Here is a 19036-nt window from a genome sequence, read left to right on the forward strand (position 1 = left end):
TGATTTAAGGCAGTGGAAGACATCATTTTTTTAAAAACACATAGTAGTGGGGGCCTGGAATGCTTTGCTGGGGGTGGTGCTGGGGGACATTTAGAAGACTCTTAGGCACATTGGATGGAAGAAAAATAGAGGGTTGTGGTGTGAAGGGTTGGATTGCTGTGGAGCAGGTTTCAGTAGGTCAGCACAACAACAAGGGATGAAGGGCCTGAACTGTGGTATACGTTCCCTCACTGAAACTCCATTCACCTGGTCAGTCTCATTTTCCCTCACAAGGTCTAGTGTGGCTCCCTTCCTGGCTGGAGTTGAGATCTGTGGCATCAAAAATTTCTCCTGAACATACTTATCAAATTCTGCCCCATCTCAGCCTCTGGCACTGAGGACGCCCCAGTCAGTATTGGGGAAATTTAAATCTCCGACAATGACAACCCTGTTGGATTTACCCCTTTCCAAAAGGTCACACATTTGCAAATACAAACTCAAACACATACATATTCAGACACACACACAATCTTACAGATGCGCAAACACCAAAACACACAAATCCTAACACACTCACACAGAGGTGCTGGAATGGAGAGTTGGAGAGGGTGAATGTGAATATGGATGTGTGTCCCACCACCCTGCTCCAGCCCTGTTGTCACAGTGAGCAGGGAAAACTGATGACGGTTCCAGTGGCAAATTTCCTGGATCCAGGTGAAGGGGCAGAGGGAGGGAGGGAACCAAGAACCCCTCTGGCAACTGAGTTCTTGAGCAACAGGTAAACCAAAGTACGGGTGAAAGCCACTTGTGCAGCAGCTGTGAACCCAGTTCAACTCGAGGAACTCCGGTCTCCGAGCAGAGGAATGAGCCAAGGGGGGAAGCATTTGTGGTCCTGGGAGTTCTGCAGGAGGTTGGCGGGGGTGGGGGGGGGGAGGGAGAGAGGAGGATGGGGGAGTGTAGAGGGGGGGGGCTGGGGAGGGAGGATCAAGGGAAGGGAAGAACGAGAGAGGAGGCTGGAAGAGTCAAGAGAGCTTTAAGGGAGGTTGGGAAGGTGGTAGGGTCAAGAGAGCTTTCAGGGAGGTTGGGGAGGTGGGAGGGAAGGAGGAAGTGTCGAGGGAGGTGAGCAATGTGGGAGGAGCAGAGAGGAGGGAGTGGTGTTGAAGAGGCAGTGTCTACATATTCTGCAGACAAACCTGCAGATTGAGAGACCTGTCAGTGCATTCTTCGACATCCCATCATCTCTTGTAACCTCGGCTCTCAAGCAGAGCGTGCCCTGCCAGCAAGCTGCCAAATCACCTTCATCAACACACAAGGTGGTGAGTAAATATAACCCAGCACAGATCTAACCAAGGAAAAGAGGTAGCAGCAGGGGGGGGGGGGGGGGGGGGAATGAGCAAGGGGGGGGGGGAAATGAGGGAGAGGGGAAGGGAATGAACAAGAGAGAAGGGGAATTAGAGAGAATAAGGGAGAGAGAGATTAAGGGAGAGAGAATGAGGGAGGGGGAATGAGGGAGAGGGATTGAGGGAGAGAATGAGGGAGAGAGGGATTGAGAGAAAGAGGGAATGAGAGAAAATGAGGAAGAGAGGGGGAATGGGAGAGGGGGAAATGAGAGAGAGAGATAATGAGGGAGAGAGGGATTGAGGGAATGAGAGAGAATGAGGGAGAGATGGATTGAGGGAGGGAGGAGAGAATGAGGGAGAGAGGGATTGAGAGAAAGAGAGGGAATGAGAGAGAATGAGGGAGAGAGGGGGAATGAAGGAGAGTGTGAGGAATGAGGGAGAAGGGAATGAGAAAGGGGGAGAGAATGAGGCTGTAGGGAATGATGGAGAGGGGGAATGAGGGAGAGGAGGGAATGAAAGAGAATGAGGGGAGGAATGAGGGAGAAGGGAATGAGGCAGAGTGTGGGGAACGAGGGAGAGAGGGGGAACAAGGGAGAGAGGGGGAACGAGGGAGAGAGGGGGAACGAGGGAGAGAGGGGGAACGAGGGAGAGAGGGGGAACGAGGGAGAGAGGGGGAACGAGGGAGAGAGGGGAACGAGGGAGAGAGGGGGAACGAGGGAGAGAGGGGGAACGAGGAGAGAGGGGGAACGAGGGAGAGAGGAGGGAACGAGGGAGAGAGGGGGAACGAGGGAGAGAGGGGGAACGAGGGAGAGAGGGGGAACGAGGGAGAGAGGGGAACGAGGGAGAGAGGGGGAACGAGGGAGAGAGTGGGAAGGGAGAGAGTGAAGATGGAGAGAAAATGGGAATGGGGGAGTGAGGGAATGAGGAGGGAAATGCCGAGAGAGAGAGAGAGAGAGAGAGAGAGTAGAGAAAGAAATGGATATAAAAGGGGAGAGAGAGCAAGAGGGAGAGAGAAATGCAGAGAGAAATGTAGAGGCAAAAGAGAAGTGGAGGAGGGAGAGGGGGAGGAAGAGCCGAGGTGGAGCGAGAATGGGAAGGTGGAGGAGGAGAGGGAGAGTGAAAGCAGTGGAGGGAGGGATGACAGCTGTGAAAGAAAGGTGGAGGGAGCATTAGGAGAGAGGGGAAGGGGAATGATAGGAGAGAGAGAGAGAGAGAGCGAAGGGAGGGGGAAGGAGAGATCCTCTCCCCACCTCCTGTATCTGGAGATCTCCCTCTATTTCACCCCCCCCCCCCCCGCCCATGTTGTCCATGCCCCAGGTCAAGGAGTTGCCTTCATGTTGATCACACATATCTACCTTGCCCTATCCCAGGGTGGGGGGAATTGGTGTTGACGTATGAGATATCCAGCCCCCACAGGTGACTAGGCTGACTTGTTTGACAGGGCACCTGGTCCGGGCAGGGATAGGCGGTAGGAACCAGGTGCTAGGCAGTATCTGGGCCGGTGTGTCTGCCATTAAGGTCCAGGGAACAGGAGGGAGTGGGAGACAGAGCTCATCAATACAGGAGGGAGGGAGGAGGGTGCTCCCTAATTCTGGAGGGAGCTCACTGAGACAGAAGGAAACTCCCCAATGCAGAAGTTCCCTCTCTCTCACCATCCTCCCTGAATACAGGAGGAAGTAGCTGGTTTCTCCAGCGTGCTGTCAGACCCCAGGCTGGTGAGATCAGTGAGGGGAGGGTGGAGTCGGTGCTGGGACCTCAGGAGAAGAAGCACACCGTCCTCAGCCGGTCTGTCAGCTCACAGTCAAACTCCAAAGCCTGCAGGGTTTTGTTAATTTGTTCTCTTAAAGTGACAGTCTCACACAAATGAAAATGAACTGAAAATGGGAGCACATAATACCACATTCCATCAAGGAGCAAGATAGTGGTCTCCACTGCTGAAGTAAACCTTGTTTACACCCTCGTGTGGCCCCACCCAATTTCCAAAACACACAGCCCTGAGTACAAAAGTCAACAGGTCTCGATGCAGCTGTGAAAATATGGGATGGTCCATACATGCAATTCTGGTCACCCCAATATAGGAAGGATGTGGGGGCTTTACAAAGAGGACAGGTTTCCCAGGAAGTTGCCTGGTATAGAAGGGATGGGTTATGGGGCAAGTTCAAACATACTGAGTTGATTTCTTTGGAGTGTCAGAGAACAAGGAGAGGGAGGCATCATTTAAGTAGACAGAAATTTGCCTCAGGTTAAAAGATGAAAGGACGAGTGTTTAAGGTGAGGGGGATGGAGTTTAAAGGTGATGTGTAGGGCCTATGTTTTTACAGAGAATGGTGGGTGCCTGGAACGGGCACAATGGAAGCAGATACAATGGTCAGTTTTTCAGAGACTTCTGAATAGACCAGTGTTCCCAATCTTTTTTCCTCCCACTCACATACCACCTTTGCTGAACAATCAAAAGAACTGCTCCACTAACAATTCAAGAGTCATTTGTACAAAGCAATGTTTATTTATTTATTTTTATAGATATAATACTTGTCCTGCATCTGTGTTGTTTGTCTGTACGTGTGCTATGCCTGGGTGTATGTCTGCATGTTTTGCACTGAGGACCAGAAAATGCTGTTGTTGTAAAAACCCAACACCCAACCCCAACCAACCAATTTGCCTTGCAACCGCTGCAACCGTGTCTGCCTGTCCTGCATCGGACTTGTCAGCCACAAACGAGCCTGCAGCTGACGTGGACATTACCGCTCCATAAATCTTCGTCCGCGAAGCCAAGCCAAAGAGAAATTAAAAAAACAGATGATAATAAACTTGAATTGACATAAGTAATCCCTTCCTAACCTCAGACCAACATAAGAAATAAGAGCAGGAGTCGACCGTCTGGCCTGTTGAGCCTACACCGCAATTCAATGTGATCGTGACTGATCTGATGATAGATTCATCTCCATCCACCTGCCTTTCTCCTATATCCCTTAATTCCTCTACTATGTAAACGTCTATCCAACCTTGTCTTAAATCTATTTACTGAGGTTGCCTCCACTGCTTCAATGGGCAGCGAATTCCAGAGATTCCCCACCCTCTGGGAAAAGCAGTTCCTCATCTCTGTCCTAAATCTACAACCCTGAATCTTGTTGCTATGCCCCTCATTCTGGTCTCCCCCACCAATGGGAACAACTTATCCTCCTCTATCTTATCTCTGCCTCTCATAATTTTAAATATTTCTATGATCCCTCTCATTCTTCTAAATTCCAGAGAGTTCAGCCCAAGACAACTCAATCTCTCTTCATAGACCAATCCCCTCATCTCTGCAGTCAAGCTGGTGAACTTCCTCTGCACCTCCTTCAAAGCATTCCTTCAAGTAAGGAGACCAGAACTGCACACAGTTCCCCCGATGCAGCCTCACCAGGACCTTGTACAATTGCAGCAGAAACCTCCCTTGTCCTAAATTAAATACCTCCAGCAAGGAAGGCAAGTGTTCCATTTGTCTTCTTGATGGCCGGCTGCACCTGCAAACCAATCTTTTGTGATTCATGCACAAGCACTCCCATGTCCTTCTGCATGGCAGCAAGCTGCAATTGCTTGCCATTTAAATAATAATCTGATCTTCTGTTCTTCCTTCCAAAGTGGATCACCACATATTTGCCCAAGTTGGACTCCATCTGCTAGATCCTTGTCCACTCACTTAACCTATCTATATCTCTGCCCAATTGGCTTTTCCACTGGATTTACTGTCATCAGGCAAACTTAGATGCACTATACCCTATCGCCGCTTCCAGGTCATTTATGTATACTGTCAAGTCGCAGTGTCACCACTGATGGTCAACTAGAAAACACCCCTGCACCCCAACTTTCTGCTTTCTTCTATTGGTTAACCATCCTATCCCACAGGTACTCTGTGGTTGGTATGGGATTACTTAAGGTGGTATGTAAGAGCGGAAAAAAAAGCTATGATCCAATGGGATGGATTTGAGAGTATGAAGGGATCTCTGACAGGTGCAAGCAGACACACCTCCCTCTGGTTCCTTTTGACCCCAACCACCTAAATGGCCTCCTTCCTCTCCCCACTGTTAGTACTGGGTGACTCCTTCTCCAGTTCCATCTCATGATGTTTTTACCTTACACCACCCAAAAAACACACCCCCGATGCAAAATTGTTAGTCAGGCCGCCTTTCCCACGTACGTGATATTGGGTACTAGAAACACTGAACCAAAAGGTACTTCTCCAGTCATGGAAGGGGTGGAGAGTAGGGGTGGGGGTGGCAAGGATTTCCAAGAGTCAGTAAGGAAGATGTTTGTCATTGACGAAAATCTATTTGGAGAAGGAAATGGTCAGAGAAGGTGAGAAGTGCAAAGTTCTTTCTTCCCATACACACAGGTAGACAAGGCAGTGAAGGAAAGTCAGGAACAAGAACAAGCCACCCAAGCCATCTATCTTGGTATTAACCCCCCCGCCCCCCCCCACCACCACCAATGGGGGTCCTTCTAGGGATACAGCTCCACCTCCCTCCCTTTTCCCTCTGGGAAAAACAGCCTCCATGGGTCTGAAACACATTACTTGAGGAGCCTCTACTGTTTCCCTGGTTAGAGAATTTTTAAATTTTTAAAAAAGAATTTAAACATACAGCGCAGTAATACACCCTTTCAGGCGATGAGCCCCCACCCAATTACACCAATTGACCTGGTACGTTTTGAAGAGAGGGATGAAACCCACCCAGACACAGAGAGAACGGACAACTCCTTACCTGTGCTGCCAAAATTCCAAGATTCACCCTCTCTGGGAGAAGCAGTTCCTCTTCAACTCTGTTCCTCTCCCTTCTCTTCCCAACCCCCCTCCCTTCCAAGGGAGTAGAGGGAAATTGGGCACAGAGAATGCATGGTGGAATGCACTGACCTGTCTGTGTTTGGCTTCAGTTCCAGGAGAAGGGATGAAACTGTTGTCCATCATCCTGCTACTGTCTCTGCAACGAGCCAAGACGGCCACAGGTGAGACACCCATCTTGACAGGGGCTACCCTGGGGAGGTCAGGGAATGCGATTATTTAATTTGTTCAAAATTAATTTGCAGGGTGGTTGGTCAGTTGGTACAGCACCAGTGACCCTGGTTCGAATTTTACCAGTTGGCGCCCCATTCACAAGGCAGCTTGAAAGGGTTGGACCCGGTCAGCATCGTCCAAAGTCAACCAGGGCCCTGCCCTACCTTGGATGTAATCAGGGAACCCAGTTAAATTTACCCAGAACGTGTTGACCGGCGGCCTGAACAGCAAAATGGCTAACCCGGTTACTCCTGTGTCCTCCACGCTCATGCTCTGGTGTCACGGGGAACCCCTAGCTGAAGGGTCTGCAGGGATTGGGGGAGAGAGGGGTTGCTGCCAAGGGGGAGAGAGGAGGGGTCGGCTGCCGCAGGTTTGGGGGAGTGTGATTGACAGCAGGGAGGGGGAGACTGACAGCTGGTGGGGGGATGGGGGTGACTAGCTTGCGTGACGTGTCACTTACCACGTCGTCGCGGGGGTGGGATCCCCCTTAAATCGCCGGGTTGGTGATTTACTGTGACTGTCCCCCTTAGCTTAAAAGGTGCTGGAGGCACTTTTGACCCACTAATTGCACCTGGGTCCCAGGAGGGCCACCCGGGTGCTGCAGGTTAACAGCACCTAATAAGGAGCTTGTCCTCTCTCTCCACCCCACCCCTCGTGTCTGCGTGGGTTTCCCCCCTACCCTCCAAAGACTAAATCTGAAGGCGGAGGACGTGCTTAACAGAAGGATTCTCAGCAGTGTGGGGGTCCAGGACCTTAGATCCCTCAAAGTTGATGGGTGGTTAAGAAGGCAGCTCTCCATTAGTTGGGGGGGAGGTTACTGAAATCGGCCATGTCCAATCTCCCCGTATCTGCGTGCATTTCCTCCCATCCTTCCAAAACATACCGGGGGCAGAAGTTAACTGGTGCAAGGTTGATGAAGGCAGAGTAGTAAATGTTGCAGACACAGATTTCAGCAAGGCATCCCATAACGTTCCGCGTGGTAGGAGAGACAGCTCCCGGTGTGGTCTGGAACTGTGCATGGAACTCCCGGTGTGGCCTGCCCAGGGATTCTAACTTGGGAGGGAGATCGGGAAGGCTGGGTGCTCACAATACGACTAATACACTAATTTTTGTCACTTTATTTTTCTTCAGGCCCATTCTGCTATCACGACCCTACATGTGGTAAGTTGATCAACATGGTCACTGCTCAGATGCGACCTCTGTTAACCTGATAACCTCAGTTAGTCCCACTGTCTATCCCACTCTGGGACTGAGAGACACCGGTCAGTGTACAGATATTCCCCTGACAGAGAGGGACAGAGACACTGGTCAGTGTACAGATATCCCCCTGAGAGAGAGGGATGGTGAGACACCGGTCAGTATACAGATATCCCCGAGAGAGAGGGACGGAGAGACACTGATCAGTGTACAGATAACCCCCTAAGAGAGAGGGACAGAGAGACACCAGTCGGTGTACAGATATCCCCCTGACAGAGAGGGTCAGAGAGACACTGGTCAGTGTACAGATATCCCCCGACAGAGAGACACTGCTCAGTGAAGATATCCCCGAGAGAGAGGGAGGGTGAGACACCGGTCAGTATACAGATAACCCCCTGAGAGAGAGGGACGGAGAGACAGTGGTCAGTGTACAGATATCCCCCTGAGAGAGAGGGATGGTGAGACACCGGTCAGTATACAGATATCCCCGAGAGAGAGAGGGACGGAGAGACACTGATCAGTGTACAGATAACCCCCTAAGAGAGAGGGACAGAGAGACACCAGTCGGTGTACAGATATCCCCCTGACAGAGAGGGTCAGAGAGACACTGGTCAGTGTACAGATATCCCCCGACAGAGAGACACTGCTCAGTGAAGATATCCCCGAGAGAGAGGGAGGATGAGACACCGGTCAGTATACAGATAACCCCCTGAGAGAGAGGGACGGAGAGACAGTGGTCAGTGTACAGATAACCCTCAACTTGGAAGGAGGGTTTGGAAGAGCCTAGACAGTGTACCCATGACTGCTGTGATTTCTTCCCAGATCCTCATTCATGGCCTGTGCAGTATCCAAGCTGCAATGGCACCCACCAGTCTCCCATCGATGTGTTGACCGACCAGGCTCAGTGTGGTGATCACCTCGGTACCTTCAACTTCACTGGCTACAGTAACCCGCAGTTCCTGCTGAGCATTAAGCACACCAAGCAAACTGGTGAGTGCAGGTACCGGCCTCTCTCAACCCCCATGTCCAGCTCATCTGAGGACACCAAGAAAGTCCCAGGCTGCATTCCTGGCCTTGTTAAAAACAACTGGATAGCACAAAGCCTTTACTGCAATCAGGACTGGGGTTTAAATCCCTTGCTGTCTGTAAGGAGTTTGTCTGCACTCCCCATGTCTGTGTGGGTTACCACCAGGGGGCTCCAGTTTCCCCCACCCTTCAAAATGTACGGGGGGGTGTAAATTGGGCAGTGTGGACTCGTGGGCCAAAATGGCCTGTTACCGTGCTATATATCTAAATAAAAAAAATTTAAATTTAACTACCTGAGGTTGACGCCCAAACTCGCCTACCACCTCTCCTGTCTTCTCTCAACACCCCTTACTGTTCACAATACGTGTCTCACAGGAAACACATTATGAAGGGTAAGGGGTGTTGAAAGACAAAGGGTAGGACACACATCATGAATGGCAGGGAGTGTCGAGGGACACTGTGCAGAGTTCCCGTCTCCGTATCCCTAGGTCAGACCACACCAGGAGCATGGTGCACAGTTCCAGTCTCTGCATCCCTGGGTCAGAACACACCAGGAACATGTGCACAGTTCCCGTCTCTGTATCCCTGGGTCAGACCACACCGGGAGCATGGTGCACAGTTTCTGTCTCTGCACCTCTGGGTCAGAACACACCAGGAGCATGGTGCACAGTTCCCGTCTCCATACCCTTGGGTCAGACCACACCAGGAGCGTGGTGCACAGTTCCGGTCTCCGTATCCTGGTCAGACCACACCAGGAGCATGGTGCACAGTTCCGGTCTCTGCATCCCTGGATCAGACCACACCAGGAGCATGGTGCACAGTTCCCGTCTCTGCACCCCTGGGTCAGACCACACCAGGAGCATGGTGCACAGTTCCCGTCTCTGCATCCCTGGGTCAGACCACACCAGGAGCATGGTGCACAGTTCCGGTCTCTGCATCCCTGGATCAGACCACACCAGGAGCATGGTGCACAATTCCGGTCTCTGCATCCTGGATCAGACCACACCAGGAGCATGGTGCACAGTTCCGGTCTCCGTATCCTGGGTCAGACCACACCAGGAGCATGGTGCACAGTTCCGGTCTCTGCATTCCTGGATCAGACCACACCAGGAGCATGGTGCACAGTTCCAGTCTCTGCATCCCTGGATCAGACCACACTAGGAGCATGGTGCACAGTTCCGGTCTCTGCATCCCTGGATCAGACCACACCAGGAGCATGGTGCACAGTTCCGGTCTCTGCATCCCTGGATCAGACCACACCAGGAGCATGGTGCACAGTTCCCGTCTATGTACTCAGACCACAACGGGAGCACTGTGGAGTTCCTTGGTGTCATACTGCACTACAATTGCTGCCCAGATTCCACTAATGCCCCATGATGACCTCTCCTTTTGCCTGTTTTGCAGTCAGAGTTACCACAAATACCCAGATGAAGGTGGGTGGGGGTGGACTTCCCATGGACTACCTCACCTCCCAGTTCCACCTTCACTGGGGCAACCAGACTACTGGAAGGGGTTCCGAACACAGGCTGAACGGACATCAGGCCAATATGGAGGTGAGGGGAAGATGGGAGAGGGAGTGGAGGAAATGGAGGGAACAGTGGATGGGGGGGGGGGGGCAGAGGGAGGTAAAAGTGGGCCAGAGAGAGGGGGAAGGAAATGGTGGGGGATAAAGAAGGGAAAAGCAGGTTGGGATGGAGAGAGGGTGGGAGCCAGGGTTGGCAGTCATACGAGGTGCTGTGCCCACATATGCTCATGGCCACTGCTCACTGCCATATCCGCCTGCATCACTAGTGTCCAGCTTGATGCACGGCAGTGACTCTCCACATAATAAAATCAGCGCTTCCGGCTGCTAAGTCAGAGGAAGTTAACTTCCGCTCAGCAAGTGGGCCATCACTCCAACCGCCCCCCCCCCCACCCCCGCTGTGGGGAAGGGGTGGAGGCGGGGGTGAAGAGGCTCAGAGAGAGGAGTGGGGCAAAGAGGACTGGAGGGTGAGAGGAGGAGCTGGGAGGAGATTAGGGCCTGTGTGAGGGGAACAGTGTGGAGGGTGGAGAGGAGTGGATTTGGGGAGGTGGGAGCTGTGGGGGGGGGGGTGAGAGAGAGGATGGAGGGAATGAAAGGGAGGGGGTTATGGGGAATGGACCACTGACCTTGACCCTGGAGTCATCCTGGGTGCCAATGGTTGACATCTGACCAGAGACCTCATAGATCAGCGACAGACATCCAGGGTCTCCCAGCACTGATCCCTTCCAGTTTCTCACCCGTGGGACCCCTGACCTGCACTGCAGTGAGCAATCTCTGACCTTGCTAACCCTCTGTCCCACCATCCACAGCTCCATATCGTTAACAGGCAGGATGGTCTGAATCTGACTCAGGTCTTCAGTCAACCTGATGGACTTGCAGTGCTGGGTTTCCTCATTGAGGTACCACAGGGGAGGGGGAAAGGGAGGTGAGGGAGAGCGGGAGGAAAGGGAAAGAAGGGGTGGGGAGAGGGAAGGGGGGAGAGAGCGTGACGGAGGGGGAGAGAGCGTGACGGAGGGGGAGAGAGCGTGACGGAGGGGGAGAGAGCGTGACGGAGGGGGAGAGAGCGTGACGGAGGGGAGAGAGCGTGACGGAGGGGAGAGAGCGTGACGGAGGGGGAGAGAGCAGGATGGGGGGGAAGAGCAGGACTGAGGGGAGAGAGCGGGACGGGAGGGGGAGAGAGCGGGACGGGAGGGGGAGAGAGCGGGACGGGAGGGGGAGAGAGCGGGACGGGAGGGGGAGAGAGCGGGACGGGGTGAGCGGGAGGGATGGTGAAGAGGAAAATGAGAGATGGGAAGGAGGGGCTGAGGGAAAGGAGCAGTGTGTTGACAGGGATATGGTGCTAGGAAGAGGTGGTTTTTCCCCTCTCAATGTGTCTCCCTTTATTCCTGTCAAATTCCCTCTTTTTCTCTCCCTCACCTCTATTTGCCCAATTCTTGCTCTCTCTCCGTCTCTCTTGTTCTCTGTCTCAGCCTCCTCTTTCTCTCTCTCTCTCTATCTATCCCCCCCCTCACCATCCCTCTATCTTTCCCTCCATCCTGGTCTCAATTTCTGATTAATCTTCTCTCTTCCCTCCCCAACCAACTCTCCCTTGCTCTTACCCTCCCTCCATCTCATATGCTCCATCCCTCACCTTCCTCCCTATCTCACTCCCTCTCTGTATCACTTTCCCTCTCCCTCAATTAGTGATAGCCTTTTCTATTAAACGGAGGCATTCTTTTTCAGGTTGAAACCAACATAACAGAGAATGCAGCCTGGAAGAATTTTACCAGTCTCATCCAACACCTTAGAGAAGATGGTACGTCCCCAGCAAATTACACAAAATCTAACACAACCTTCCATTCACTGACTGTCATCGGTCAGTCCCCCTCTTCCAAGGGGATATTGTCCACTGACCAATATCTCTCAGTCCCTCCCTTTTAGGGGGATAAAAATACATGGTCCATGGTCTCTCTAGCCCTCTCTCTCAGGGGGAAATCTGTCCACTGATTGGTGTCTCTCCATCCCCCCCCCCCCCCTCTCAGGGATACCTATACTGACTCGTTATCTCTCACCTTTGATCCCATGTGATTTAACCTTCTAGACACCCGCCATGTTGGACCTTGTTAAAGACCTTGCTAATGTCCGTGGAGACAATGTTCACTGCTATGGCCTCATCACCCCCATTGTCACTTCAAATAACTGTCAGATTGGACAAATCCACCTCCAATTAGACCGTGTCCATCCAAATGCTGGTAAATGCTTGCCAATCAGAATTCCCTCAGGTAATTTTCCAACCACTAATGTCAAACTCACTGGCCTGTCAAGTAGATAGGGTTGTAAAAAGAACTTTTGGCCTTCATAGATCATTGAGTATAGGATTGGGATGTTATGGTAAGATTGTACAAGACATTGGTGAAGTCAAATTTGAAGTATTTTGTGCAGTTTTGGTCATCAAACTACAGGAAAGTTATCAATAAGATAGAATGAGTGCCGAGAAGATTTACTAGGATGTTGTCCGGACTTCAGGAACTGAGTTACAGGGAAAGGTTAATCAAGTTAGGACTTTATTCCCTGGAGTATAGATGAGGGGAGATTTGATAGTTTTTTTTTTAAATTATGAGGGGAATTGACAGAGTAAATGTAGATCGGCTTTTACCACTGAGGGTGGGTGAGATACAAACCAGAGGACATGAGTTAAGGGTGAAAGGGGAAAAGTTTCGGGGGAACCTCTTCATGCAGAGAGAGAGAAGTGTGGAACAAGCTTCAGGCTGAAGTGGTGAATGCCGGCTCAATTTTAACATTTAAGAGGAATTTGGATAGGTGCATGTCACAATATCCTAATTCCTGCCTCCTATAGTAAAGACTGATGAGGCATTCATTAAAAAATTCACTGACCTCCACGCCAACACAGCCTTGTGGATCTTTAATGAATCAAATTCTCCCCCAGCCACTTGTTAATTCTTCATATAGCCATAGAATATCTTCCTTTGCCCTCCTGGCCAACTCTTATCTCATGTTCTTTTTAGCCATCATGCACAATGACCAGTGTTTCTCTGTCCCTCTCTCTTAGGGGGATATTGGAACAGTGACCAGACTCTCAGGCAGATATGTATTCACCGACCAGAGTCACTGGGCAGGAGAAAGGGCGGTGTGGGAAGTTTTGTAAACTGTGTACTGGGAAGCTGAGATTTGCTTTTTACCTGACCCCTGTTCCTGGGGCTCTGACCTGCAGGTGATGTGCTGTCACTCAATGGGACCTTCTCCATGATGGATCTGATCAGTGGTGTCAACCTGACCAAATATTACCGTTACAATGGCTCCCTCACCACCCCGGAGTGCGATGAGGTTGTCCTCTGGACCATCTTTGAGGAGCCCATCCGCCTCAATGCGTCACTGGTGCGTACACCCTCCTGGTGTGAGGGAATGTGTGACGGGTCCGTGTGGAGGGAGCGTTGCTGTGTGCCTGACACAGGGTGTGTCTGGGGACGGTGGGGAGGGAGCTTCATTGTGTGCCTGATACAGGGAGTGACTGGGGACGGTGGGGAGGGAGCTTCACTGTGTGCCTGATACAGGGAGTGACTGGGGACGGTGGGGAGGGAGCTTCACTGTGTGCCTGATACAGGGAGTGACTGGGGATGGTGGGGAGGGAGCTTCACTGTGTGCCTGATACAGGGAGTGACTGGGGATGGTGGGGAGGGAGCTTCATTGTGTGCCTGATACAGGGAGTGACTGGGGACGGTGGGGAGGGAGCTTCACTGTGTGCCTGATACAGGGAGTGACTGGGGACGGTGGGGAGGGAGCTTCACTGTGTGCCTGATACAGGGAGGACTGGGGATGGTGGGGAGGGAGCTTCACTGTGTGCCTGATACAGGGAGTGACTGGGGACGGAGCTTCATTGTGTGCCTGATACAGGAAGTGTCTGGGGAAGGAATTTCACTGTGCGAATGACCCAGGGAGTGTGTGATGGGAGTGTAGAGGTAGGATGTGATGGAATGGTGCGGAGGGACTTCACCATGTGCCTGATCCACCCCCCCCACCTTTTTATTTATTATTCTTCAAATCCAAATGTTTCAAGAACTACACAAGTCTACAAATCAGACCAAACACACAGAACATAGTTTTAAATTCGAACATGATTACTTCTGTCAATGAGAGTGTGAATCCTTTGGGAGCCCAATGTTCCCACAAACCCTCCAAGGTGCCCGTGAGCACTTTCTCCAGGGAAGCATGGACATGCGGGTAACCTTGGCAGAAAGGCAAGCAGCCAACCCATGCTGAACTCTCGACTACCTTCTGCCTGGACCCATGGATGGCCATCTTAACTGGGTCTAGTACCAGATCAACGAGGACAACCCTTGACTGACCCTCCCTCCTCCATAACGGGTGCCCAAACATCAGGAGCGTGGGGCTGAAGTGCTGCCAGAACTTGAGGGGCAACGCCTTCAAGCCCACGAGCAGAGGCTGTACCCTCACACACTCCATATAGACGTGAAGTACAGGCTCGACCAGCTGCAGAAGTGTCAGGCAGTTAAGCCTTCTGTAATACCTTCCACCCCAGTTCCCTGTAAACTCTCCTGTATATTGAGACCTTGCTACTAGGGGGTAAAACAGACCACTATGGTGACACTGGACGGAAAAAGTGGATGGTGTGCATGAGCAGTCAATATATATCCCACCTCCCTGCATCCCAGAGTGGACTCGTGTGGGTGGGACCCACCACCCTGAGTGAACTCAGGGTCTGGACCTGATGAGTCATTCCAGCTGTGTGGGGGATAGCACATTTGGGACAACTCCACATCCATGAGCCTTCTCCTCACCCTGAGGGGCAGGTTAAGGATCAGAATCCATTACATCGCTCTCCTCCAGTGGAGGGCACCAGTCAATTCCTCCAACATCAGGGGAGCATCCAGACACTTAACGATCCCTGGCTCAACCTGCGTTAGGGCCTCCAGAAGGAATGAACCAAGTTGTTGATTTGCTCTGGGTATCTGAGAGACAACTGTCATAACTAGCAGGTTCATGAGGTGCCGACAGACACCCTTCCAATTCCCGAATGAGTAGAAGGGTGAGGCACGTCCAAATCCTTCAGCATCGGGATACCTGATGTTCAGATACCCCCAAGTCCTCTCAGTGCTTTCTTTGAGGTTTAGACTAGCAGAGGAATCACTAGATCGGCGGAGAGGTCTTCTTCTAGGAGCTATCCTCTGTGACCGGGCTTCAGGAGGGACGCACATGGAGCTGTGAGGGAAGGGTGACACCTGCCTAGTCAGCCAGATCATCCCTAGTGATCAGTGTGCTGTCAAATGTCACAGCCAGATCACCCTCACACTCCTCTCAGTGCTTTCTTCACCTGATACAAGGACCACACATACTGGTCTTCATTAGGTTAACCGAGGCAAGACTTCTCTCTGGGTCTGGCCCCCTTTTGCAAATGTGGTTTATTACATAAAATCATATTTATACAATATTACAGTCCTTCAGTTTCTCAATATTATAACACAGTCATCACCATCCATAACACATTCAAACCCATGGTGCCCACTAGTCCCGGAAATCCCAAATCGTACCCATGGACAGCACGTACTCCTACAGGGTGCAACATGAAAGTCTGCAGATTGTAGTAAAAACACATTGAAATGCTGGAGGAACTCTGCGCATCTTTTCAGTGTCCGTAGAAGACTATTGCCGGAGGAACTCCGCGCGTCTTTTCAGTGTCCGTAGAAGACTATTGCCGGAGGAACTCCGCGCGTCTTTTCAGTGTCCGTAGAAGACTATTGCCGGAGGAACTCCGCGCGTCTTTTCAGTGTCCGTAGACTATTGCCGGAGGAACTCCGCGCGTCTTTTCAGTGTCCATAGACTATTGCCGGAGGAACTCCGCGCATCTTTTCAGTGTCCGTAGACGACTATTGCCAGAGGAACTCCGCGCGTCTTTTCAGTGTCCATAGAGGACTATTGCCGGAGGAACTCCGCGCATCTTTTCAGTGTCCATAGAAGACTATTGCCGGAGGAACTCCGCGCATCTTTTCAGTGTCCATAGAAGACTATTGCTGCTGTTTCGGGCATGAGCCCTTCTTCAAAGAATAAGCCAGAAGCAGAAAATCTCAGCAAGTCTCAGAATTCAAACAATTGGGGAGGAATCCAAACCCACAAAAGGTGTTAAATATAATATGGGTAAGACTTTATTATGTTTGTGCAAAAAGAGATGGGGAAAGAAGAAGGGGATTTAATGAAAGCCAGAGAATTGATATTAATGCTATCCGGTTGAAGGGGGCCCAGTCAGAGGTGTTGTTCCCCCAATTTGCAGATGGTCTCTGGCAGTGCATGAGACCATGAACAGACACGTCGGCAAGGGAATGGGGCGGGGAATTGAAATTGGTGGCCACTGGGAGATCCACACTATTGTGGCGGACAGAGCCGAGGCGTTCAACAAAGCGATCTCTCAGTCTGGGTCAAGTCTCTCCGAGGTAGAGGAGACCACACAGGAGGACCAGAGGCCGTCGACGACCCCTGCAGATTCACAAGTGAAATGTTGCTTCACTTGGAAGAACTGTTTGGGGCATCGAATGGTGGTGAGAGGTGTGGGACAAGGGGGAGCATCTCCTGTGGTCACAGCAGTGGGTGCCAAGGGGATGATTGGCGGAGAGGGGAACGTGTCCAGTGGTGACATCATGTTGTGGGTGGTAGAAATGGCAGAGGAGGATGTGCTGGATGTGGAGACTGGTTGGGTGTAGTTGAGGACAAGAAAAATCCTGTCCTTGTTGTGCGTGGGGATGGAGTGGGGGGGAGGGCAAGGCAGAAATGCAATTAATGGAGAAGTGGGTGAGCACCAAGTTGATGGTGGTAGAAGGGACATCTCTGATGGCTTGGAAATCCTCATCCTGGGTACAGATGTGCAGCGCAGGTACCTGATATTCCAGTAGGGGCCAAACTGAAAGGCTTGGATCCAGAGTTGTAATCCACATGGTGCAGCACAGGTACCTGAGATCTCTCGACAGACAGGTTCTATAAACCTACCAACTCCCACAGCTACCCTGACTACACTTCTTCCCACCCTGTCCCCTGTAAGGATTCCATTCCATTCTCTCAATTCCTGTCTCCATCACATCTGCACCCAGGATGAGGACGTCCATGCCAGATATCTTCCTTCTTCAAACCATTCTTCACCCTACAGGCCCTGGAACAGGACCGCTACTCACCCAACAATTTGGGAATGCAGAAGCAATGGCCTGTGCAGAGTTCTTTGGGCATCCAGGTGTCAGAGACTGAGCCTGCATGGTGACAAAGTAGTCCAATCCAACACAAGACAGAATATTCACTGCTGGTACACCAGCAGCACAGCATCTCCAGATAAAGTCACAGATGAAGGAGGCAAGTGTTGTTTCCAGATGGAAAGGAAAATGTTTGGTACTCTTGCAGTTCACTCGAATCCTGCTGCGTCTGCAGGTCCTGTCGGCCTGATTATCTCAAAGCTGTGGCCCCTTCTCGGCGAGGTGTCAGCCACTCTGATCACCCGAGAGGGCTCTACCAGTCTCAAAAAATTCCAAGGCCACAGAGGTTGAGACATTGTCAGTAACCTCCTATGCCCACAGCAACTGGGTGAAAAGATGAAGCAGGAGGGAAGGGATGTTCAGATGTTAATGTGAAAGAACTTCCTGGCAATTTGTCATCTAGTGCAGAGAGAAACTGCGCAGTTAGCAGCTGCTAGCAAACACAGTCCAAACAGGTGGTAAATCTTGAAAAGAAATCCTCACAGAAATACAGCCCCTCACAAAGGTGGTCAGGACTCCTGCTGCATTACCTCTGAGGTTGGAAAGTAACTTCACCCTGCAATCTATTTTCACTTTCTCCCAGATCAATACGGACAGCTCAACTCTGTGTCTGATCCAGGAGAATGTGATGGAACAGGAGCTTCACTGCGTCTGAACCTGGGCAACAGATGGTGCGAAAAGAGCTTCACTCTGATCCTGACCCAGAAGTATGCGAGGGAACGGTGCAGAGGGAGTTTTACTTTCAGTCTGACTCAGGAGTATGTGAGTGGGAGGGAGTTTCATTCTGTGTCTGATCTGGGTGTATGTGATGGAAAGGTTCAGAGAGAACTTTCTAGTTCTTTCCCAGGAGTATGTGATGGGACAGTGCAGAGGAAGCTTAACTGTGTGTCTGACCTGGGAGTATGTGACGGGAAGGTGCTTCATCCTGATCTCTCTCCCCTCTCCTCTTCGCAGGTTGAAACATTCTTCACTGACCTGTATGTCAACAGCAGCCAAGGTATCCACCTGCTTAACACCTTCCGTGAGCCACAGAGGAACACCAACCAAGTCTATGCCTCACAGGGGGCATGCAGAGCAGCTCCGAACCCCACCCCCACCCCCACCCCCACAGCAGGCAGTCCCCTCAGAAATTGGGCCCACCCTCTCTGCCTGCTGCTACCACTTGCCTGGCTCTGGGTGGGGGTGCTTGAACCTATCCTGTACTGAGTAGCTCCTCCAAACCAAACTTCAGTCAGCCTTGAGGATCAGGAGGGGATTTTTTAGAGAATCAAATTAAATCAAATCAGAGGCATCTCACTGATCTCCCTGCTGTTCTCTTCCATCACTCTCTCCCGTCCATCTTCCTCTCATCACCCCGCCCCTTGTTCCACAGCAGATTCCCTGGATGGCGTGGAAACTTGATGAGCCAGGGGTGTATGACATTGTGGTGGGGGTGGCAGGACGGATGAGTGATCCACCCTCCTCCCCCGCGTCCGAGGATCAGGACTCTCCCTGGGATAACCCTACCCTCAGTTGGGATCGCACTGTGCGATTCTCTCCCAGGATTGGTTTCTGGTTCAAATCCTGCGCCATTCGTGATTGTGAGATGTGAATGATTCCTTGCTAATTAAACCGCACTGTGTAACCGAAACCCTGGGCATGTGGTAGTGCTCTTGGGACCACTGTGGTGTGTGGGGGGAGGGGAGGTGAGGGAGAG

At 51.5% G+C, this 19036-nt stretch overlaps 1 protein-coding gene across 3 annotated transcripts; it reads left to right on the plus strand.

Moving 5' to 3' along the window:
* The first annotated feature begins 1160 nt into the window (after positions 1 to 1160).
* Positions 1161 to 18970, plus strand: LOC138748717 (carbonic anhydrase 4-like). 3 transcript variants are annotated; one of them, XM_069909358.1, is made up of 9 exons: positions 1161 to 1295; positions 6228 to 6299; positions 7480 to 7509; positions 8368 to 8535; positions 9976 to 10124; positions 10903 to 10992; positions 11816 to 11888; positions 13305 to 13468; positions 18295 to 18970. In XM_069909358.1, exons 2-9 carry the CDS (start codon positions 6242 to 6244, stop codon positions 18544 to 18546), a joined length of 984 nt encoding a protein of 327 aa, XP_069765459.1. In that variant the 5' UTR covers positions 1161 to 1295; positions 6228 to 6241; the 3' UTR covers positions 18547 to 18970. The 3 variants fall into 3 exon arrangements, with proteins under 3 accessions (XP_069765459.1, XP_069765460.1, XP_069765461.1); XM_069909359.1 differs by having other exon boundaries at positions 1161 to 1292; XM_069909360.1 differs by lacking the exon at positions 10903 to 10992.
* The last annotated feature ends 66 nt before the right edge of the window (positions 18971 to 19036 follow it).

The sequence above is a fragment of the Narcine bancroftii genome, chromosome 13 (genome assembly GCF_036971445.1).
Source record: "Narcine bancroftii isolate sNarBan1 chromosome 13, sNarBan1.hap1, whole genome shotgun sequence".
NCBI lineage: Eukaryota > Metazoa > Chordata > Chondrichthyes > Torpediniformes > Narcinidae > Narcine > Narcine bancroftii.

Bases quoted from the DNA above. Each gene is read 5' to 3' on its own strand.
- LOC138748717 (XM_069909358.1), top strand. From the start codon at position 6,242: ATGAAACTGTTGTCCATCATCCTGCTACTGTCTCTGCAACGAGCCAAG. The intron at 6,300-7,479 runs GTGAGACACCCA...ATTTTTCTTCAG, and splicing joins ACGAGCCAAGACGGCCACAG to GCCCATTCTGCTATCACGAC. The intron at 10,125-10,902 runs GTGAGGGGAAGA...CACCATCCACAG, and splicing joins GACATCAGGCCAATATGGAG to CTCCATATCGTTAACAGGCA.